Source organism: Ambystoma mexicanum, chromosome 1q (assembly GCF_040938575.1).
Source record: "Ambystoma mexicanum isolate Mex_15411 chromosome 1q, UKY_AmexF1_1, whole genome shotgun sequence".
In the NCBI taxonomy this organism is placed as follows: Eukaryota; Metazoa; Chordata; class Amphibia; order Caudata; family Ambystomatidae; genus Ambystoma; species Ambystoma mexicanum.
In genome coordinates, this window is record NC_090922.1 from 1208420932 (window position 1) to 1208445092 (window position 24161).

General features: G+C 45.3%; 1 protein-coding gene across 7 annotated transcripts in view; it reads right to left on the reverse strand.

Moving 5' to 3' along the window:
• MIER1 (MIER1 transcriptional regulator) overlaps window positions 1-24161 on the reverse strand; it is an 846254-nt gene that overhangs the window by 666416 nt on the left and 155677 nt on the right. For all 7 annotated transcript variants that reach the window (XM_069641951.1, XM_069641950.1, XM_069641954.1 and 4 more), the window contains one exon: window positions 20537-20682. In XM_069641951.1, coding sequence (XP_069498052.1) covers window positions 20537-20682 — 146 coding nt within the window. The remainder of the gene's footprint in view (window positions 1-20536; window positions 20683-24161) is intronic.

Here is a 24161-nt window from a genome sequence, read left to right on the forward strand (position 1 = left end):
GCAGTCTTTAAGGCGTCTTCAACCGCCTTCCCAAAGAGTTCGTCTCTATGGGCATATTGAGAAGTGTGGCTTGCGTCTCCTGCTTGAAGCCGGATTGGAGTAACCAAGCATGACACTTAATAATGGTTCTTTCTGTGATTATCCTTCCCGCATTCTCTGCAGTGTCAAGATTATTTTCCAACATGTAGCTTCAAACCACCCTGCCTTCTGCTGCCACAAGAGCCAATTGTGACTTGAGGGGTTCAGGGGCCTTTGACAAGGCCGAAACCTCATCCCATTTATAGCAGTCATACCTTGCTAAACGAGTGGCGTTATTAGCTATTCTAGCTTGAAAATCAGCCAAAGATACCACTTTCCTCCCCATTGCATACAGTTCTTGTCTCTTCTTGTCTGAAGGAGCTTCGGGGGGCGGCCAGGGGTGTCCCTGCTCTTTTTCCCGTTGTTTTAACTAGTGAGTCGGGCTTAAGCTGTCCTCATATATAGAGGGTTAGATGGGGCAGGTTTGAAGAGTTCCTCAACGCAGGGGTTAACAGCCAGTGTCTGATTAGGTGTCTCCAGCAAGGGTTGTAGCTTTTGCTGAACAGACAGCAGGAGGGGAATGAATTGAGAGACCGCCTTGACTCAAGATATCGTCCACAAAATCTTTGTCTTGTTGAGTTTCCTGAGTTGCTATTTGGAAATAAGCTGGTTATCTATGGGTGAGTCCGATATAGGGGGCGGGGGGGCCCCGATTAACAGGAGAGGTATCTGGATCAATCTCGTCATCATCCCCATAAGAAGGATCTGAGGCATAGAGATCTTCGGTATCAGTGTCCTGGTCATACAGATCAATGACTGCTGTGGGTCTAGAAACAGTGGACGAAGCAGGGAATCAAGTACCAGAGGCCGCTGTTGTTGGAGAGGTGGACTGAAAAATTGCAAAATAATTAGGGTCTTTTTCATAAAAAAATTGCCATGCAAGTCATTCTTCTCATGACCCTGTCTATATCCTCAAAAGACCACTGGGTAGAGGTAGGAGTGACGTAGGGTCTGAAGGGTGTAAAGGAACTCCTTGATCTTGAGGAGTGAGATGTATTTCAGGAGGCAACTGTGTCTTCTTTAGGGCTGAAGACAGGGAGTCCTGTTCATCTGTGTCTTTGTCCTTGTGGGGTGACCTATCCCACTGTGACCTATCTTTATGTGGGGTTTTAGAAGTCTTTTTCCTAGACTCCCTAACTTTTACTAGGCCTTCTGGTACCCGTTTCTTTGCCAAATGGGCTAGTCCCGCCTGGATAGGGTTTACTGATTTCGGCAGAGAAAGTCGAACTTTGGTAGATTCAACGCTTCGTCTAGAGGTGTAGCATTCAGGGCTGGATTTACTCACAATGTCAGATCCCGACTGTCTTAAGGCAGAAAAGTCATGTGGTGACCTGGATCTGGAGTGCCCAGGGGACAGAGATTCAACGTACCTTTCCCTAGATGTCGTGTGCTGGGCCTCTACGCCGGTCATGTCGCGTCTCGGCCGTGGGTTGCGTTTAGTGGAGGGGTAGTGATAGCACCCTTGCCGGAACTAGACTCATTGTCATTATTATCCCCACCATCATCCTCACCATAGTACTGATCCCCCTCCTGATCCACTTCTGTGTCCGCATGCATATCATAAAGGTCAGCAGAAGCGTGAGACCTCTTTGTCGGAGGCTGGGATGAAGCTAGGGGCCGAATAGCGAAAGGCCAGGGCTGACAGCTCGAGGCCTGATCAGTGGGAGGTGTATTTTGTAAACTTTCTAAGGCATGAGGGTCTCAGCCCTCTATGTCCTCTGCTGACCATTTGTCTGAGCTGTGGATGACCCCAGGGTAAGGTACAGCAGCGTCGTGGGGCCTCACCTAATGGACACTCCCCGCTTCTTGTGGAACAGTTTGTCTCCTTGGAAGGGGCAGACGCCACCCTAGGAGACCTATCTTTCTGGGTCTTGTCTTTATGATTCGAGCTCTTGGAGGAAGATTTTTTGGAATTAGAAGGTTTAATAAGGCTTTCCGGGACATGCTTTTTTTAAAAATCAGGTGCGATAACCCTGAATCTTTAGACTTCCCTACAGATTTCGACAAAATGTGTTGAGTTTCGACACTGGGAAGGACCTCTGCCGCGTCTGCCGATGCTCTGTTGAAGTTTCATGGGCGGTGCCTTTCGTTTTATGGGGCCTGTCATGAGACGACAGACTGAGTGTCCAGAGGACAGGGAATCCACTGATCTGCGCCTAGATGCCGAATCTCGGCGTTTGTCGGGCGGAGCCGATATCACTGCGGGTTGTGTGTTTAGTATGGGGAGATTGAGTGCTCTTGCCGCTGGGCTATCTTCCAGGGTCGTGGGCTAACACTTGGGAACGTGGCTGTTCCCCATCACTGTCGCCGTCCGAAAAGACTACACAGCTGCTGTCACTGGAGGCTCCCGCCACGTCCATGGCGGCCTCAGCGTGCATGGCGTGATGCGTTTCGGTCTACGATCTTTAAGGATCTTGGGTCGGAAGAGCTTACAAGCTCGGAAGTGCACTTCGTTGTGGTCTAGACACAGGTTACAAACAGTTTATCGATCCACGGAAACAGTTTATTACAGTTTGGGCAGAATTTAAAGGGGGTCTTATCCATGTCTGGGGAAGGCAGCTGGACGATAAGGGGAAGGGGTGGAAAAATACATCGTATAATGACCGGCCCCTACTCTCCCTACTGTAAGGGCCTAGGCCAGTTGGGCCTTCCAAGGCCGAAAGGGTTCAGTCGAAAGTTGATTTTGTCCGACAGGCTGTGTTGTCCTTTTCTTGATTCTTCACCGCGTCGAGAAGTTCAGCATCGGTCGAAAAGGACAGAAAGAGTAACTATATTTTAAACTTTGCATAAGCAAATGGCGTTAACCAGAATGGACTCAGAGAAGCGACCGCTCACGATGGAGGGAAAAAAACTATCTGTAAGGACCTCGACGTGTTAAGTGCCATGGGTACAGTGGACGTCACGCTAGGGATAGTATTACTGGCACGCCCTGTTGATGTCCCTTTTTGAGTTTCGAAAACAACACCTGTAATAATCTGCAGCTTCCACAAGCCTCAGAACGAAAATATATAACTCACCGTAATGGTATTTCTGATGCTTGTATCTGCTTAGATTGACATGGTGTGCATAAGCCGACATCTAGTGGAAGCTGCAGAGTATTACAGTTGTTTTCGAAACTCGAAAAGGGACGTTGACAGGGCGTGCCAGTAATACTATCCCTAGTGTGACGTCCACTGTACCCATGATCCCTCATGCGTCAAGGTCCCTCAGATTTATATTTTTCTGACATGAGGTAGCATGAGGTGTAGCGCAAGTACAGTTTTTTCCAAGCAGATACCTATCAGACAAGCTCATAAGCATCCATGCACCAGTCTCCGAGGGGAGTAAGGGTAGGTCGGTATGTGAATCTAAGCAGATCTAAGCATCAGAAATACAATTAATGTATCCTTTCTGAGGCTTGTGGAATCTGCTTAGATCATATGCTGTGCAAAGATTAGCGAGCAGTGGAAGAAGGAGGTGGGATGTGAGAAGGTTCATGGGGGCCCATGAACTTACAGAGTACCCCATTGAGGTCCCAACATGACGGTGGGTTAGAAATTTGAGGGCGGAGTCTTTTTACCCCTTCCATAAATGCTTTGATGATCAGTACCTTCCACCATGAGACCTTATTATGGGAAGTGGTATAGGCTGACAAGGCCGCCAGGTGTACTTTTATAGGGAGTTGAATACTAACCCTGTATCTAGCAAGTGGAGCATATAGGTTAGAATGTTAGATGGAGTACAATCTATGGGGTTGATTTGCTTAGTCTGGCAACAGATTACGAATCGTCTCCAATTGTCATAATAACAGTGCCTAGGGTTTGGTTTCCTTGACATTGCAAGATATCCATGCATCGTTGCGTAGATTGAGATGCCCTAACTCTGACTTCAGGAGCCATGCTGCCAAGTTCATGGAGTGTGGTTGTGGGTGCGCCGTTAGTGGCACGGGAGCTTGATGGGATCGCACATTGCCAGTTTGCGCAGATGTGGATACCAGAGTTGTCTTGCCCACATAGGAGCAACTAGGATAAGCGTCACTGGTTCCTTGTGTAACTTGTTCACTACCTTCCTCACGAGAGGAGTGGGGGGGGTGGGGGTAGATTGGCGTAAGCACATTTCCCTGACCAGTTCATCCATAGGGCGTTCCCCTTGGAGCCTGGCTGGGGGAACCTGGACACGAAGTTTGGGCATTGACGATTTTCGCTTGTGGCGAATAAGTCTGTAGTTGGGAAACCCCATTGAGAGAAGAGGTGTTCTACAGCCTTTGTGTAGACGCCACTCGTGTTCCTCTGGTAAGAGATCTCTGCTCAATGAGTCTGCTAGAGAGTCGAGTTCCCCTGGAACACGTGATGACAGGAACATCTTCCGTCTGAGTGCCCATTTTCAGACTTTCTATGCAAGTCTGGACAGATTTGGAGAACGTGTAACCCCCAGTTTGTTGATATAAAACATTGCTGTAGTGCTGTCCGTTAGGATCTGCACTGACAGGTTTGTTAAATGGGGTTTGAATGCCTTAAGGGCTTTGAATACTGCCAAGAGCTCCAGCACATTGATGTGGTTCTGATCTGCAGTGTGAGACCACAGACCCTGAGCTGTGGGGTGAAGGTAGTGAGCCCCCCCCCACCCTGCTAGTAAGGCGTTCCTTGTGACCACTGCTTGCATCTGTGGGTCGTAGAAGGGTTTCCCTCTCGTTAGGTTCTCCTTCGTCTACCAGCGAAGATTTGTACAAGCGTTGGCGAATCGACCACTAGATCGTACCACTGACCGCTTGCCTGTGACCACTGTTTCGCCAACCACTCCTGTATGGGATGCATGCGCAGGCGTGCGTGAGGAACCAGGTATATGCAAGATGCCATCATGCCTATTAAACGCATTGCTTTGCGCGCCCTTATCTGGCGGCAGGCCCGATAACGTGGCATTTGCAGTAACAAATGTTTTACCCTTTCCTCTGAAGGAAAGACCAATCCTTCCTCTGTGTTTGGGATAGCTCCTAGGAACTGTTTGGAAGTGCTTGGAAATAGGCTTGATTTTTTTCTCATTGATGGAGAAACCCAATTGAAAAAGGAGGTGGATTGTTGTTTGAATGCTTTGTCTGCAAATCGGAGGCGATTCCCCTGTTATGAACCACTCGTCCAGTTAAGGGTACACTGGGATTGCTCCCCTGCGCAGGTGCGCTGCCACTACCGCCAGTACCTTTGTGAATACCCTTGGAGCAGAGGCTATCCCAAAGGGCAGCACTTTTTTAGTAGCAGGTTTACCTCTTGTAGCATAGTCATGCAGAATTTTTATGGCTTGACATACTTGTTCGCAGGGCGTAAATCTAATACAGGGTGCATTGTTTGTTTTGCCTTATTACAAACCTTTAAAAAGGTAATTGTTTTTAATCACGGTTTAAAAATTGTTTACAATTTCATATTTGATCTCATCAACAAGAAGTTAATAAGTAAGCTTATGGAACAGAAAGCAAGGAATTAGATATTCTGCACATCGTCTCAGGCAAACATTCAGTCCCTTTTTCTCATTTGCTTTCACGAGGCTCCGTTTCAGCTTTTCCAGAAAAAATGATCATGCAAAGATTTTGTTAGTTCTGCCCTCATGTAGAATCTGCCACCAATCCTCTGCACATCGAGCAGGATATTTTCCCACCAATCCTATGCACATCGAGCAGGATATTTTCCCAGTTCAGAACCCATATGTCTCGTTCTTTCCTCTCTCATCTTGGGGCAGAAGAGAACTAGAAGTTTCAGGGATTGTTCCTGGGAATTACCGAGCTTACACATAGGGTTAGATTTTTTTTTCACATCCTTCATCACGTGTGTCAAGGTGATTCAGTCTAAACTTCAAGAATGTTGTTCTTGTATTCTTACAGGGGACTTCACCATATATTCAGGTATCACATGCAGTTTTTTGGCTTCTTTCAGAGCGTTTCTCATTCTTGCGCACTCTATTCTTTTTTCGTTGGTTTCGATCCAATCTTTCTCGTATAGCTTTTTTTTTTAAAACTGCATTTGGGTTACATATTAGCCATTTCTTATAAGTGTTCAACTGCTCTAGTATGTTCTCACAGGCAGTTTTCCATTGATTTAGGAGGCTATCCACCTCAATAACTACATCCTCATTTAATATGTAAAATTGCGGGATATTGACTCCTCCAATCACCTTTCGAGATATAGAACGCCAGAGTGTCCCACATCACAACAGCTGCCATAGACGATTGGCTGACCTCATACCTTATACAGACTGCTGGATACCCTTTTGGTAGGTTTAAAATCCTTCTCCAGATAACATGTTTGCACCTTGTCCAGACTTCACAGTGGCAACCAAACAGCGTCTCAGCACCGTAAGTCAGGACTGGAATGATTATTCCTGTAAAAGCGGATGACAGGGATCATCGAGAACTTGCAGTATTTTATGTGCAATTTGACCGCCTGTGCAGCCAGCTGGTTGCATTTAGATGCCATTTTCTTCACCATCGGCTCATTGATGCTTGAGTTTATTGGGATTCCCAAATATTTTGCATCCTTGACCACATTTAGGGTCTCTTTTCCAAGCATCCAAGTACATTTTATTGTTCTGGTGTTATTCTTCCCTTGGAGGTTCTTGAGCACCAATATCTCGGATTTCTTTACATTTATCTCGAGACTATTTTTATCTATATATTTTCTCAAAGCATCGATTTTCCTTTGGAGGCCAATTGGTGTTGTATCGAGGAGCACAATATCATCAGCATATATCATTGTGATAATATGAATGCCGTTGATTTTTGGTGGAAAGGAGTGAGCTTCTTCTACAGTTCTTCTCACATCTGCGATGAAGAAGTTAAAGAATTGTTGCTCCAAACGGGCATCCTTGCTTTACTCCTCGTGATGTTCTTATGGGTGTGGTTACATGTCCTGATGCATCAAGCCGGATTTGTACTATGTCTCATAATAGAGAGTTTTTATGGCAGCAATTAGACTCGGAGGACACCTTCATTGGACATTTTTGCCCATAAGAGCTCCCAGTCCACACCATCAAAGGTGTGTGCCAGGTCGATGAAGGCGACATATCAGTGTTTTCTTTCTGATCACTTCCAATGTAAGGGTTTTAAGAATAAACAAGTTTAAACTGCAGCCCACGCCTTTCACAAATGCAGTTTGCCTCATGTCGGCAACATCACTTCTTTGATCCATGTTAATAATTGGCCAATAGCTGTGTAGCGAAGATTTTCCCCACTACGTCAAGTAGGGCTACTATTGACCTGTAGTTCTTTGGGTCAAGCATTGACCCTTTGCTATAGATAAGGACAATTAAGGCATGTTTCCATGTTGGAACTTTCCCATTATTTAGTATCATCTTGAACAGTTGATAACAAAAATCTGCCCATTCTTCTGGATCTTTCTTTGGCACAAGGAAGTAAGTTGAATAAATACCCTTGTTTACCTGGTTGGGACCACTTCTATGGCGTCCTATAATAGAAGCGTTGTTTCTTCTAGAAGGATCTGCTGATGTTCCTCTGAGTGGATTTTCTGTCGTGGGGAGGTCGTGAGGACCTTGAAGTAGTTCTATGCAGTAGTCCCCTGCTACCGTGGACAGCACCCATCTGTCCGAGGTGATACCCTCCCCTGCGTGGGTGAAGTTGGAAATGCGTCGTCCTACTGGAGATGCATGGGAGGAAACCTGGAGCGGAATGTCACTTGCTCTGAGGTGGGGTGCCATCTCGAGCTGGGCATCTGCCCCGACTACCACAACCTCTGCGTTGTCCTCAGGGATAGCATTGGAAGGCTTATCCTTGATTATTCCCATAGGAACCTTGGCATTGATTGTAGCTGATCCAATCTGAATTTTGGCCCAGAAAACGGCGAAAATTAACGTTACCCATTTGACCAGTAGGATTGTTTGTGAGCTGACCTAAAGATTTTAGAGTGTCATACTCTGCTATCTTAAGTGAGTCTTCCACAGCCTTGCCGAAGAGCACATTAGGTTCCACTGGCATGTTTAGAAGAGTGGCTTGGGTCTCTGGCATAAAGCCACACTGGCGAACCATGCATGCCGCTTTATAATAGTCCACTCTGCAATGACTCTTCCGGCATTGTCAGCTGCATCGAAATTTGATTTGATGAGACGGGTAGATACGGCTCTTCCGTCTGCTGCCACCTGAGCTAGTTGTGATTCAAGTGGCTCCGGGGAGGACGTAAGTAACGCAGAAACCTTCTCCCACTTATGGCAGTTATAACTTGCCAAAAGTATAGCGTTGCTGGCTGTTCTAGTTTGGTAGGCCGCAGAGGAAGCAACCTTTCTGCCCATGGCATATATCTTTTTGCTTTCCTTATCTGGTGGTGCCTCGGATGAAGCAAGGGGTGTGCCTGCTCTTTCTTGTTGTGGTAACAACCAGTGAGTCTGGTTTCAACTGGCCTCATATATATAAAGGGGTCTGATGGTTTTTCCACACGCGGGTTAACGGCCCGTCTGAGATTGCGTGCTTCTAAGGAAGGCTGTATTCTGCATTGGACCGATTTTAGTAATGGGATAAACTGACCTACTGTCTTTTTGTCCCCCAATATTTGTTCAGCAAAGTCTCTATCCTTCTGTACGTCCTGTGTGTCAATTAGGAAGTCTTCCGCTGCTTTGGCCAAGACTTCATTGAGGAGGGGTTGATTATCGACAGGGGAATCTACCACTGGAGTGTCCAGATTATGAGGAGAATCTATGGTGTACACGTTCGCCTCCTGGTCTGCGTCTGGGTCTGGGTCTTCATCATCCCCATAAAAAAGCTCCTCCTGGTCTTCTGGTTCTATTTCGGGGTCATATAGATCTATAACTGTGCTTTGTAAGGGGACATTAGAGCGAGACATCTTAGAAGGGGGTTGAGAGGGTAAACCAGAGGCTTGAGAGCCTGAAGGGGCGGAGGTGGGAGGAGTGGAAGCTTCGTAAGAAATCTGGGTTCTTTTCATAAAAATTAGCCCTGAAGTTCATTCTTCGCATAACCTTATCAATATCTTGTGAAGACCATTCCTTAGAACTTGGGATCACAATAGGTTGAGGGGAAATACCCATATCCTCATCAGTTGGAGGTATAATTTTTGGTCTAGAGCTCGTAGGTTTCTCTATGGGCTTGGATAATATTCCCTTTTGTGATGTCTTCTCCCTAGGCGGGCTCTTGCCCCTATGAGGGGTCTTAGAGGGCTTTTTATGATGTTTTTTTCCCCACCCTGGGGCCCAGAGGAGTGTTGAACAGACATCTTGGGGCCTGCCGTTTTATCAGCCGAACGTCGAACTTCAGGTGTGGGAGCCAAGGCTTCGTCTGTGGACTATCGGCCTTCGGAAGGAGTTTTTCGTGCGACACCCTTGCCGTCTTTCAACGGTTGAACCCTGTCGTGTGGCGATCTTGATCCAGATTGGCCAGAGGACCGGGTGGACATTTCATGGGGCGTCGAACATTGTCGAGTATTCGACTCATCTGTCAAATGTCAACTGGGGCTTATGTGCTTGGTGGTGTGTGCTTTTGTAGCGCTGCCGGGTGAAGTCCCCACAACATGGCCGCCGGCCTGTCCTACAGGGTCGGGGGGTCTGCGCTTCAGTAGCTGAAGCCACTCAGATGCCTTTGCCATCCGAAAGTACGGCTTCGCTGCCATCGCTAAAGGCTCACTCTACCTCCATGGCCTGGAGTGGCCTGGCGTCGTGGGCCCAGTGTTTCGTGGAGCGGTCCTTTAACGTCTTAGGCTTGAAGAGCCTGCACGCCCGACAAGACGTTTGAACGTGGTCTCTCGGGAGACACAAATTGCAAACTAAGTGTTTGTCGACCAAGGGGAATTTACGATTACACTTAGGGCAAAATTTAAATGTGTATTTACCATAATTATGGGTTATGGAAATGGCAGCTGGGCAAACAAAGTGTAGGAAGGAGAGAATATGCATTCTAAAATGGCCTCCCCTCTCTCCCTACTGTCTGGGCCGAGGCACAGGGCAGCCTTCCAAGGACGCAGGGTCTGTTATGATTGTCTCCGACTGGGAGTTTTCCTTCTTCGCCAGCATGGTATTTCTGCAGTCGATGAACGGCTAGAAAGAAAAACTATTGTAATTGTATAAAAGTCAATGGCTTATCGCTGAAAGGAACTCCGCTATACGCGTCCGTCTAGCATGGCGGAAGAAAACAAACTGAGGGACCTCGACGCGTGAGGGATCATGGTATTACACTCACCTGATATCCCTGGGGGGGGTTTGGAAGGCTCTGAGATCTGGAACCCTGGATGCGTAGTTGCCCAGTGCTGAATAATGAATCTTAATTATTTGTAGGGTGAGCTATCCATCCTGCATTTCTTGTGCAGGGGCGCTTGACGTTTGGTGGCGAGCTGCCCGAGTTGCTTCACTGGTGCAGTATGCCTTCCTTGGGCCCAGGCCTGCTGTGACCCCGAATCTGCTGGCAGGCAGGTAGGTTTGTTAATTGTAAGTCTTTGTTCTGTTTATGGTGGGAATTTGTTAATGTCCATCTCCTTTTCAGGTGCGAAGGTCTTGATGCTCACGTTCCGGAGGGAGAGGCACGTTTCTAGGTAACAGAAAGCACGCAGCGCCTTTGTCTTTTAAAGCTAACCTGTGTTTTCTTCTTCTCCTCACAGGCCACTGTGGTGCTGCGAGTGGATGAGAGTGTGATGAAAAACAGGCCCCCGGAATCCGTTAAGGTAAGTACAGCGCTGTGCAGTTGTTTAATATTGAAAGCGAACCTGAATATATGTCTCTTTTCCTTTGCAGCTGGCAGATGTTGCTGTGGTGCTCCGGATGGAAGCGTGGCCTAGCGCGATGGAATTCAGGTAAGAGATGGAATTCGATGTTTTGGAAGCGCACGTTCTAACATTGTTTTTCCCTTTCTCGTTATTGCAGGTCGCAATGTTCGAACAGCAGCTGTTGTAGCGGTTTGCTGGAAGTCCTTAAGCTAGAACTCACAGGTGAGTGATGTTTCTTCTTCTCTCGGTTTCCACAGATTGCAGCCCAGTTGAGATGCTGAGTGCTGAATGGTGTTTTCTCAGATAAAACAGAATAATCTTGTTCTTGCAGTATTACAGGAAGATGCTGAAAACCAGGAGCTGGACACAGTGAGCGGCACGCTCCTGGTTGCAGAATAACACACAGCGCGTTCTGCAGTCAGGGTGTGGTTTATATAGCCCAGGGAAAGTAGTTCCATGCCTGCCACACCCAAAACACTAGACCGTATGGCTTGGTACTTAGAACTAAACTGTGTGGGTGCTTCCATGTTGGATTTAAAGGCCCATGTACATAAATGGGACCTGGTTTGAACAGCCCTTCCTTCCTACATATGAGCCTCCTGGTGACTGGCTCCAGGATCCCTTTTGCCGTGGTTTTAAGGCCCTCAGGGTTCTGGTGGGAGCCTGCTTGTGGCACAACTTGTGCCCCCTCACAGTGGTCATGACACATGTGTACAGTGGATGTCACACTAGGGATAGTATTACTGGCACGCCCTGTCGACGTCTCTTTTTCTGCTTAGATTCACATGCCGATATCTAGTGGTAGCTGCAGAGTATTGGTACATTACGTTTTCGAAGTTCAAAAAGGGACAGGGTGTCATTCTATCCCTAGTGTAATGCGACTGTACCCATGATCCTCACGCTCTGAGGTTACTCAAGAATATTTGTTCCTGCCTAACAGAGGCACCTAGAAACTTGGCTGCCGCCTTCAAGGTCTGTAGCTTCTCAAGGCTTTCGTCAGGCTTGCTGCCAAAAAGAGGAGACCTGTCAAAAGGCATATTAAGGAGTCTAGACTGCATGTCCAGTGCAAATCCAGACTTCCTTAACCATGCAAACCTGCGTATCATGGTGCTTCCCGCATGGCTCTGCTGATACGGTCAGCCGAATCCAAACCCGACTAAAGAGACTCACACATGGCCTCTTTGCCATCTTGTAAAATGGGGAAAGAAGCCTTCTCTTTCCTCCCCTTTGGGAATATGTTCAGCTGCCATGGATACACCGTCCCATAGGGTGTAGGTGAATTTCACAAGGACACATTTAGAGTTGGCTGATTTGAGAGCCATGTTCTCAGCACAAAAGACTTTCCTTGACCAGGCGTCTGTACGTTTATCATCCCGATCTGGAGGTAGTGGTTGCCGATTGCACCACCAGACATCCTGGGGTAGGATGTTTTGACAAGTAGTTGAGGTCACTACTTGACAGCCTATATTTTTGTCAAATTTGTATTGACTGACAGACGATTTCCGGTGCTACCCAATTGCACTTACTCTCTTTTGTAGAGCGACATGAAAAGGTAGGCTAGGATCCCTTTGTCCAGGATATCCATGAGGTCATCATGTTCGAAATGGTAGGGCAGGCCTGCTCAATCCTAGATAATCAATGAACCTGGTCATTAATTGTCCAAGAGGCATCTGCGTGATTATCTGGTTCTGGCCTACCAAATTGATCATCTGGTTCTGGCCTACCAAAATCCAACTCTGGTGAAGTGTCCACTCCACTGGCAGTCTGTACATTTTCACGCAGGTCCTGCAACCTAGATTCCTCTGATATGAAGATAGCAGGGTCATTAGGGTTGCCATATTGCAATACAAAGGGTGGATCATTGTCATCAGATGGTTTATTGTCCTCATAAATGTGAGTGACAAAGAAATCCTTCCTAGGCAAAGGAGTGAACGTTTTCTGAATTACTGGCAATGGCATTGATGGCTTCGATGATTTAGAGCAAGATGCCGATGGAGGCCTCAATGTCTTCAATAAAGACGTCTTGGACGTCGATGCCACTGGTTGTGTCTATGGCGTCGACGTCAACTTGTCTGTGGACTTCAATGGCTCGAAGGATTCTTTGATTATTTTTCATCGTGTTGAGGCCTCGACGGCTCACAATGAGAATCTGGCCTTCGTGCCGGGCTCAAGGGCGCACGCAGTATTTGACTCGAGCCCTTTCCTTACCGGCTTCAGAAGGCGTGGTAGGAGCATGGCCTACTTCCTTCGAGGATTTCTGGGTCTCGAACATTTTTAGCATTTCCTGCCCGAATGATTCCCATTATGCTGTAGTAGAGGCCTTAGTGGGGCAAGATTGAGTCTTTCTGTGGAGGAGTCGGACAAGGAAGACCAAGTAGGCGATTTGCGATGCCTTTTCTTCGATTTTCTCAATGACGAGGTGTGGTGGGAGCCACTCCGTGACCTGGACCTTTTAGTCTTCTTCCGTCAAGGAGAGAAGTGTCTCGCTTCATCGGAAGAATGTTTTTCAATGGGGTTTTTGGGGGATTCTACCTACCACCAATTTACCTTTACGCTCCTTGAGAGCTTTTCCGGTCATCGACTGACACTTCTGACAGCTCCACACCAAGATACCATAAGCACACCCGATGTGGGTCTATCAGCGTCATTTTCATGTCGCAGTGCCAATTTTTTAAAATCCGGTCTTCTTGGTTGTCGGAGTCAGAGATATTTTTTGATAATTCTTGAAGAAATATCTGAAGCGCGCCGTAGTACACAAAGCGAAAGCTTACTCAGAAAAACGGAACTGAAGACAACGGGTGCTGTGTGTGCTATATATACCTTCGACATGCTCGAGACGGAGGCCCTCGAGGGACATCAAGTCAACTGAATCGACGCACAGCGCCCTCTGCCTAAAAGAAATTTAGCAGCAGCTGAAGCTGGATATTGGATGTTAGGCAAGATTGGGTGCAGTATCCTTTAGAAGACTACAGCAACCTTGACCTCTCAGGAATAGCAACTCATGGTATAAGTCTGAACTACACAGGTTGGTAGTGTGGCTGAGCAGCCAGGCTCATCTCAAGAGGGGTCAATGTGAGCATTAGGGTTGTAACACAGTATCACAGTGACAGTTATTCAAACAAAAACTTGCACTCAAGTTTTCTTGATTAAACAATTATTAGTTTGTCAGTTATACAAGCCTTCCGAAGGGAGCACCATATAACAATTATAATACACTTCAAAACAGTTTCTCTAAATCAAATGATACCCATTGGGGCTGGCACACAGACACTTCCGACACACTCAGGTGACTTAAATAGCTAGGACACTGGACATTGATTTATCATTGGCACATTGGAGCAATACTGAGTTTGGTGCAAAGGTTTGATGGGGAATAAAACAAAAGGTGAACAAATAATTCATTAACAGTTAAGTACTTTTTAAACCTCTTAATGTCAAGTAAACGTAACCCTTTCCTGGAGAAAAGTAAAGGCACAGAGTCAGAGGTAAGAAGAAGAGTCTCTCAGGGAGCCAGGACAGCCAATGTTAGTTGAGCAAAGTCTAGTGGAGCGGAGGATATTCTTTGCAGGTAAGTAAAAGCCTTGCAAAGTTTTTAGAAAAGTTTGTAGAAATAAGATTCACTTGAAGTGCCAGAAGCTGTGAGGCTTGTGAGGGGCAAAGCTGTGAGCAACTTTGCAAGGGCAACCTAGACAAGTCTCAATTGAGAGCAAGTAAGGCTACACACCAAGAGTTAAATCCTTTTAACTTTACAGTACCTTTGGTTAGAAGAAATTGTTTCAGCTGGCTTCTATTCCTGTACAGCTCTGCAGATCCTGGTATTTCTGGGCCTTAGTTGTGGGGACAAGAGGGAGGATGTCTGGGGACTCCTGCACTGCAATGGGAAGGTCAGCAGCAGCAATGGGCAAACTTCAATTCAGCTGTACTTCACAGTTTCAGCTCCTCGCGTCTGTCAGCAAAGAGCAACACTGCGGTTCTCAGATACCACTTCAGACTTTCCTCGCATCTGGGGTCCAGCACTCTGTTGAGGTGGCTCAGGCTTGGTCAGTTGTGCTTCAGGGAAATCCGGAGGATCTTCCTGGCGCTTGGGTCCGACTTAAAAGTGATCCACTCTGTTTGGTGTTCCTCTCCCTGGCACTTCGGTTGCAGCAGCAGCAGAAGTACAGCGAGCTCAGAGAGGATGTCCAAATGAGTTCACTTTGGGGTTGATTGGTCCCAACAACCCAAGGGAGAAGTTATCCTTGCAGAGCTTCTCTAGTCGAAACAAATTCAGAGCTTCAGCACTGCAGCAGGGCTTCACCGGGAAAACCAACTGTCCAGGAGTTGCAGCAGGCATCTCTTTCAAGTTCTTCTCCGGATCCCTTCGTCCAGTGGTCGACTGCCTTCCAAGCCAAAAAGACTCGCCTTTTATGCAGGTTTCTCAAATTCATTCACAGCCTAGCAGTCACTAACACAGCAGGGTAGCTGTCTGCCAAGGACGGCCAGCCAACCAATCACCTTTGGGTGCATTCCTGTAACCAAGGGGATTAAGCACAGGGAGTTCTGGGCATCTCCCTGACTTCCTCCCCCTGCCAATCATACTGGAGCCAGAGGCGGGCTTCACTCGTGAATCCTGCGAAAGATAAAAACAAAAACCAAACCTGGTTTGGCGCCCAGAGTAAATCTCAAGAAGGACCTTTCCAACAAGAAATGGCGAAAAAAGACGACCGGGGCCATTTTGACAAAATGGGCACCCATGGTTGCCTTACTGCAGCTGCAACCGCAGCCAGCGGTAAAATCACACAATGGTAGTAAAAAGTAAACCACTGCCACCAGCCAGTAATTGTAGAAAGGGCAACAATTCTTTTTACATGAGAAACCAGACAAAGGGGATACTAAGTAACCCCTCCAGCAACCTATGGTAAAATAGTGTGTGCTGGGTCTAGAAAGTTACAAAATGTAAGTAAAGTCAATTTCACTTCACTGCTCATGGAAACAGTAGTTTCATCAAGAGAAGGTATTTAAACCTTGGGGAAATCTAAGACTTCCCTGTGCCACTGCACGGAAGGTGCTGTGCGTCACAATATAATGATGACGACTAAGGAGTTTGTCAGACTCCAAAGTCCAAAGAAACATAGACCAAATCACAGAAAAATACATGAGTGGGAAAAAAGGTCTCGTTCTCTCCAGGTTAGAAATTTAAAAGTCCTAAATCCAGCAAAAGGGCATGGGGTCCCTAAGGTAGACGGGAATTAGCACATTTCTGAGAATTCTTCCTAACATTGGAGATATCAAAAGATGAGGGACACGTGAGAGGACACAATCCATTCGAAAACGATCTCTCCAGGATGCCCACAAGTGTTTGGATCATCTCAGAGTTGCATTCACAAGTGAAGAGCACAATGTCGGACATTTGCAGGATAATGGCATTCACGGAGGTGAGCAAATGGACATGGAGGAGAAAAAAGTTACACTATAAACTGTGAAAGTTTATGTCAACAAAGGGTGGCCCCCACAACCAAGAATCTGGAGGTCAACCTGGGACCAATGTCATAGCGGCAAAACAGCTGGATACTGAGCGTGGTCTTCTCATATGGGTGGGCAAAGCATGTCGCCTTAAGGCATCCCAAAGCACAACATGGTGAATGCACATCTGGACCACCTGGGAATCTCCACCATAATGGGTTTGGTGAGAATTTCTGAAGGCTAAGTACAGACCGGGATATAGATTATTTTGTGTGGGTGTGTGATGAATGTAAAACAGCGACAAAGTGTTGACCACCTGAGAAGCTACTCGACATCTCATGGACCTTCCCAAAGGCGTGTAGCAGAGGGTTGTACAAGGCATACATTTGTTTTCAAAAATTGAAAAGCATGGATTGCTAATTAATATTCTCTTAATTAGCAAACAACCCATTTGATTAGAATGTTGTACTAATATTAAGTCACCAGAACTTATTTATACTAAAGACATAAATTGAGCAACACTGCAGCATTTGTGTACCGCTGAAGTAAGACATTCGTCAGAAGAGTCGGGCCTTGCAAATTCTTTACATTTCTGCTCAAGCTTCAGGTCGAGTAACTTAGTTTACCGACTCGGCCTAAGAGCAATGCACTCGACCCATGGCAAAGGATGACAAAAATGTAAATGTGCTTTCTGTAAAACGGTGCATGTCGCCACAGACCCTCTTTTCCTTGGCACACTGCTACCACCCAAAGGCCAGGCAAGCACACTGAAACTTTTATTTGGCTTTACTGTAAACAAAGTAAATGTTAAATAAAACGTTCAAACATCCCCTGCAAATAGTACTGTTTAGCTGCATGAATGGACACAAATAAATAGATATTGTAAAACAGGCTTTGAAAACAGTTTGGCCATCTGTCTCCTGCAGGTGCTTTTGTATAATGCAATCCTAATAATCGTGCAAAGTGAGCTCCTGAGGCTTAATACAGTACATGGTATTAAAGTAGATCTGTAGATGTACAGACTGGATGGAACTATTAATCACTACTTTGTGTAAACATCTAATTAGCTTTGTATATTCATTATGTAAGAGCAAAGACTAAGCAGATTGAATGGAGTAGAAGTCAGAGAACTGGCCAAACTAGGTGGAGTATTGTAATTTGCGGCCATTCACTTTCAGGGTAGCTGGTATAAAGCAACAGGGTGATTAGATAGAATTTCAATAAGTATGGAATCAGCTCATGGGTTGATCACCAGTTGCACAGATGTATGTAACCAGCAGGTCACAGAACTAGGTTTGCCTTCAGAAGCATTTGGCTGTGTGATCATGTACTTTTTCAAAAGTGTTCACTCGTCAATTTGATGCATTTTCCCCAACAAAAGGAAATATATAGCTGACAGTACGTGATTTAGATACAGTAACCTAAACTTTACTGTAAAGCAAAACAATGTTATGTTTTAAGTAGCAATACTGTAATTATGCAACAGCTTACATTTTCAGGAATGGAATAACAGTACTGTCTTTTAAAAATATACATAACATACATTGGCCTTTGTCAGACAAGATATAGTTAGCTTAATAAAAGTATCCTCCCAATGTACTTCTGGTTTTTGCAATTATTTGAAAAATAAAAAGTCTTGCCTAGCACTCACACACTGGCCTTTGGCACTGAAGGGTGGGGGAGATTATTACTGCTGCACTCACTCTCACCATTAGAGAAAAGAGGGTAGAGAGAGCCCTGAGGAAAAGAGACAAATGCAGGGTGATCTGTGCTTTAATTGAATAGGGTAACTTATATAGCTAGTTTTGCTACACAATTGTCAATTTAATTAGCAAACCTACAGAATTGCATAGCAAATTGGTATGCGACATTGCTCACGTTATACTTTGTTGTACTACGCATTCTTGGCCCTATCCACGCATTACCCAGAAACAAACAATATTCTGTTGATCTTAACCATAGCATCCATGGATTTAAAATAAATTGGGGCGAGATGCATATTTTAAGGTTGCTATCAAGTTACTCAAGGAAATCTTCCAAAGGAAAGGGGCACCTGTTACCATAGTGGTTGATAATAGCACCCAACTACTATCTGTAGAGATTAAGATTTTTCATAGGGATCCTTGCTTAACGGACATCACCAAAACTCTGGTGCCCTTCATGCAGTTTAACTGCTTTGAATGCTACAATCAATCAATGGTAAACTCCAAACTGGATTCCATGGAGAGGTGGGGAATAGGTTACTGATCTAGAGTGCAGCCCTCGATGGAAACAAAAAACTGTTTGAGGTGATGAGAGCGAGAAGGACTAGGGGTTTGAGGCATCCCAGGTTGATGAATAGAGAAGGTGGTTGCCACACGGAAAGTGTAGTGCCCAGAGATAAGACCTGCTGTAGTCCAGATCAATGCAGCCAAATCGAAGGCAACATATGACAGACATTTAGCTGCAAGAGAAAACAGACTCAAAATTGGAGATATGGCCAAAGTCAAGTTAACACAAGCGGTGCCACCCAAAGGAGACCAAGGCGAAAGCAAGGAGAGTGTTAGGTTCGGTTGGCCAAATTTGAATAGCCATTTAATGAAAATAGCTTTTTTCTTTTCCTTTTCTTGTTTTGAGAGATATATATTTTTGCATGGTTACTTCACTCCTTATACCCTCTGGCCCACCCCTTAAACAACCCTCCTCTTTTCCGCCCTTTTACACATTTTTTATGTTTATGCCCCATCTCAATTTACATATATAATGCTTTTGCCAAGATTTTTTCTCAATGGTCTGTTCGAAATGCTCGATTCTGAACGGAATTTCCAAGCTAGTTACTGTATAGGTTCAGTTCCAGTGTAGGGCAGATGACAGAAGGCGGAAGTGATTTGTACTCTTAGTTCGGTTTTCCCGATCTTTCCAGACGTCTGTAATTTGTCTCCGTCGTAGAAAGATAAACATTAATTCTCCACTCATCTTCACCAGTTTAATGTTTTATACTATTGTATAAGGCCTGTATAAGAGCAAGATGCATTTTATTCTTACGCTAATAGTTATGTTAATATAAACTTATGAAGTGCAACTTATGCCAATGAAGTCATGTAGCCAGAAACCAACAACAGAAGGGAGCAGTAAAGCACACCAAAATATAAGAATCAAAACAGCAGTCTTCAGCAATTTTCAAAAGAACAGATGGTTCTCAGACGAGCGGAGTGAGCATGGGAGATTATTCCAGAGAATGGCTGCTGCACTGAAAAACCTTGTCCGCCAACCCGCAACCCTTTGAATCTAGGGCCTGAATCAGGTGATCATGCTCAGACCATAGAGCTTGAGTCAGCATATAAGACTGAAATTGTTCCTGCAGAAACTGTGCTCACATCATAAAAAGCATAGCGGACGAGATAGAGCGCATTAAACTCAATGCGGCGGACCACCAGCAGCCAGTGCAGATGGCCCAGGACTGGAGAGATGGAATCACACAGAGGGGTACATGTGGCTGCCCTAGCTGAAGAATTCTGCAGCACCTGCAGTATTGAGAAGATAGAGGGGCAGGGCTAAACACAAGGAATTACAATAATCAAGTAGCCCAAAAATAGAAATTGTACACAGAGTAAAAAAAGGAAGAACCTTACGCAAGATTGAGTTTGAAATATCCATTCTTGCAAACCATGCCGACCTGGGCTTCTGTCAAAAGACAGATTTTGCAGCCCATGTCCTTCACCACCATAACAGGGGTGGGAATCAGACCAAGCGAAGTGGGCCAGAAGGCCTGAGTCCAGAAAGAAGTAGCTAAAGAAGACCCAACCACCAAAACGTCTGTTTTGTCTGTAGTCATCCAGCAGTGCAGACGAGCAGCAGCATCCGCTGCCGCCAGATCGAGACAAAGATTTGAGTATCGTTGGCATATGAATAGCAGCAGAACCCATGGGTTTAGATGAGCCCGAACAAAGGCTGAATGTATACACAGTATGGGGGAAAAGCAGAAGCCTGAGGGACCCCACAAGTGACGAGTAGGATCAGATTGCAAAGGGCGTAGAGAAAGTGACTGAATTATCGCCCAGAAATAATGCCTTTGCCGTGCTGCAAACGAGAATAGAAAGCCTTCATATAAGGGAATCCTCATTTCACTCGATTTTACAGTGACAGTTAACAGAGGAGGATAGACAGGAGGATCTATGTTTCAGGAGCTAGACGAGTGAATCTTCAAAAGAAAAACAACTGTTGTGCTCCATGCATTCTATGGCCAAACTGTGGGTCACAACACAATACTGCCGCTAGGTAACATACCACGGTTCTAGCAAACTCAACTACCCTTGTGAAGCTGAAAAGTGTACCATACAATTAATATTGCTGTTTACCCTTGCAAGATCTTCTATTTCAGAGGTGAAATTTATCTCTCCTTCAATCAACTCTTCCTCTTCTAGTGTCCGTTCATCATCAAAATCATGGACAAGCATGTCAGCTGATGGATCAAACTCATTGTCATCAGATTCTGCCGAACCACCTGCAATAAAACAAGTACAAGATGAAGAGTTAAAACATAGAAAACCAAAATAAAATGTTTTTTTTAAAACCAATGCATTGTATGCAAATAGATTGAGAGGGCGTAGTAGTAACATAGTAGTAGCATAGCCGATAAATTGGGCCAATCAAAAAGGGCAACATACTCTCACAAAGACACCTAGGTAAGTTTAAGATCACATGGCTTCACAGTTTGCAAGCAATAGAGAGCCAAAATAATTAAGTCATTGCTAAAGAGAACGAAAGAAAAGCATGGGCTTGTGAACAGAAGCGATTTTGGGACAAGAATAAAATAAACGATCACAGAGTATCCATTAACTACTAAGCAATAATATTCTAAATATTGACCAATAAATCTGGGTTCACTTCTATCCTCTCCAATTTCAACATAGCATTGTCGAATATGTAACAAGACTTGACCAGAATATTCCAGATTTGGCATCTGTATGCTGCCCAAATATCAGAGGGTCTAGACCTAGTGGGCGTCAAAATAGTCAATTTCCATTTCATAGCTATAAGGGATATAAGCAAGCCAGCTTTAACTAAATCGGGTTGGTCCTTTCCATCATGTCATTGCAAAATTTCAACAAGCTAATATCAATTAGAAACCTGCTAGTTTACGAGCATGTGAAGTGTAGCCTAGAAGACTAATTAAAGGACCACACTTCCACATTTTCATTTATAGTTTTTCCTAGTATTTAGAACATTTTAACCCCAAATTCCTGTATGCCCCTACATTGCCATGCCAAGTGAAAAAATCTGCACATTCTACATGGCACCCAACAACTGTATATGAAGCTTCCTGGTGGTACCTGTGCCGTTACATTGTGTGCTTGATGTACAGATCCGAAATATACAAGCTTAAACCTAGCACTGAATGATAGAAATTTAGTTTTTGCACAAATATATGACCATTCATCTTCAGTAATTGTCTGATCAATAGATTTATTCCCCCACAGTGCAGAAGCAGAGTGTGGTTTGCTGTGGTCCGATGGGCACCGGAGTATGGAGGCCACTTGTAGTTTATGTTCCCTCTTGTGATCCTGGTGAGTCGAGTTTGTGGACATTGGACCCGCTGATGGATTGAGCAGCGACACAGCGGTCAGGAACTCCATTTGGGTGTGTTAAAGGAACAAATATGGATGTGGCATATGCTCTCCGAACGCTTGCCAAGCGATTGTAGGTTTGAAAAACCCCTGAAAACTAATAAAGTCAGTGACTCAAGTACCAAAAATACAAAATACAAATAAATACAAACCGACTTACAATTTGTAGCACAGAGTCTATTGTTCAGGTAGCGGTTCAGCTCCATCATGTTCATTGCACACCCTTGAACAGCAATGTTACAGTGGACACGGTTAATAATAATAATAATAATAATAATAATAATAATTAGGCTTTTATATAGCGCTACAAACCCTCAGGTATCTGAGCGCTGCTTATTATTACCCACGGTGTGTGGTGCTCATTTATCGACCTCGGAAGGATGAAAGGCTGAGTTTGGCCCCGCCGGGATTCGAACCTGCGTTAACAGGCTCTGCACAGGTGTCAAAGCGGGCGCTCTACTCGCTGTGCCACTTGACCGGCTTGGCGGTGTGTTCAGTGAAACAGTTATTGCTACCAGCAAAGAGGGGGCGGCAAGAGGTATTTTGGTTCCAGCAGTTGACTCCAGCATTTTGTGGGGAATATTGACAACATTGTGACTCTGGCTCAAGTAGCTGGTGCAAATGATAAAATCTTGTATACAAGCAAAGAGGGCGTAATAAACTTGATCACCATCTCAAAGATTGAATTGGAAAGGGACACTATTGTAGCTGCTATCTCACCTCTAGCCTCATTGGATTGTGCAATATTGGCATCCGACATATCCAACAGGGAGAAAACTGGTTTCAAAATTGAGACCTTGTTTGAGGTGCATAATGAAGCTACCGAGGTGAGCAATAAAAGCCTTGGTGGCCTTTTAACTCCGTCAGTCAACAAAAATCAAAATGCCCCCCCGCCCCGCCCAAGTGGTCAATGGCGTTACTCCTAAAGTACAGCTTTTTTTTTTTTTTTAAAGACACCAACGATGAAGGTAAAAAAGCAATCCCACTGAAACTACCAACGATGTAAATACCTTGAGAGGGTCAAACATTTGAAATTGCAGACAGTCATGCTAGAAACTACTTCGCTATTGGAAAAATCAAATAGGCTAGTGGCGCCACCTCCAGCTACCTCCCCCCCCTGCATGATTTTCCTATTCATCATGCAAGGGGGTAGAATCAATACACATGGAAATAAAGGACCACTCAGAGTCCAACTATACCCAAGTTTTGGGTGCAACTTTAATACAGTGATTTTCAATAGAAACACCCTCATTTCTTGGAGAGTCTGGCTTGTGACTGCATAGATCCAAATATAAAAAAATTCAGTCTTCTATGCGTTTAGACAAACCATTTGTGATCATCCAATCTTGTATAGTCTTGAATACTTTTTTATACACTCCAAATCTTTTTTGTAAATACCGCTCAATTCAAGGATTAATTGGGCATAATCTGCGTAGTTGGAAAATCGCCCACCCAATGCTTTCAAAACGTCCTTATCTAAATTTAGAACCAGCAATGCTTCAAGCAAGCTCTTTAAATGTGGAGGAGGGACAGCGTGGAGATTAGCCTAAATCCGGCAGAACATGGATAACGATGGGTTGGCCGCCTCTGATAGAAGAGATGGAACAAGTTACTTACCTTTAACTGTTGTTCTCCAGCATGGGTCTGGCATGGATTCACATGCTCATGAATATTCCCCGTCAGGCGGGGAATCCTCGGTAAAGAAAAAAAATCAGTATCAGTTTCGTTTCTGATCTGTCTTTCTTAGTAGTAACCAATCACTGATCTCTGGGTCATACAGCCAATGACTGTCCTCGCCCTAAGCCCCTCCCCAGGCAGCCATCCTCAGATTTGGTAGCACGTAAAGTGGCAGTAAGACCAAGTGAAGAGCCGCAGAGGGGAAGGAGGGAGGGTTCGCATGCAAATCCATGCCAGACCCATGCTGGAGAACAACAGTTACAGGTAAGTAACTTGTTCTTTCTCCAGCATGGGGTCTGGCATGGATTCACATGCTCATGAATACAAGAATGCTTAGCAGTACTACACATATGCACAACCAGGGGAGGTGGCAAAAGGCTCAACATTAAGCATTACATAAACTCAACATTAAGCAACTCTTACCTCCTCACCAAGCCCACCTTCAGGCGAACAGGTGGCGCAGCACTGCTTGGCCGACCCTGGACTCCTCCCTGGAGTCCCGATGGATGCAGTAGAATCTCGTGAAGGTGTGAGTCGACCTCCACGTAGCAGCCCTGCAGATGTCCAGCAGGGGCACACCAGACAGGAACGCCGTGGTAGCAGCGATCGCTCTGGTCGAATGGGCTCTCGGACGGCTGGGCAACAGTCAGTTTGCCAACCGATGACAGTGCATGATGCA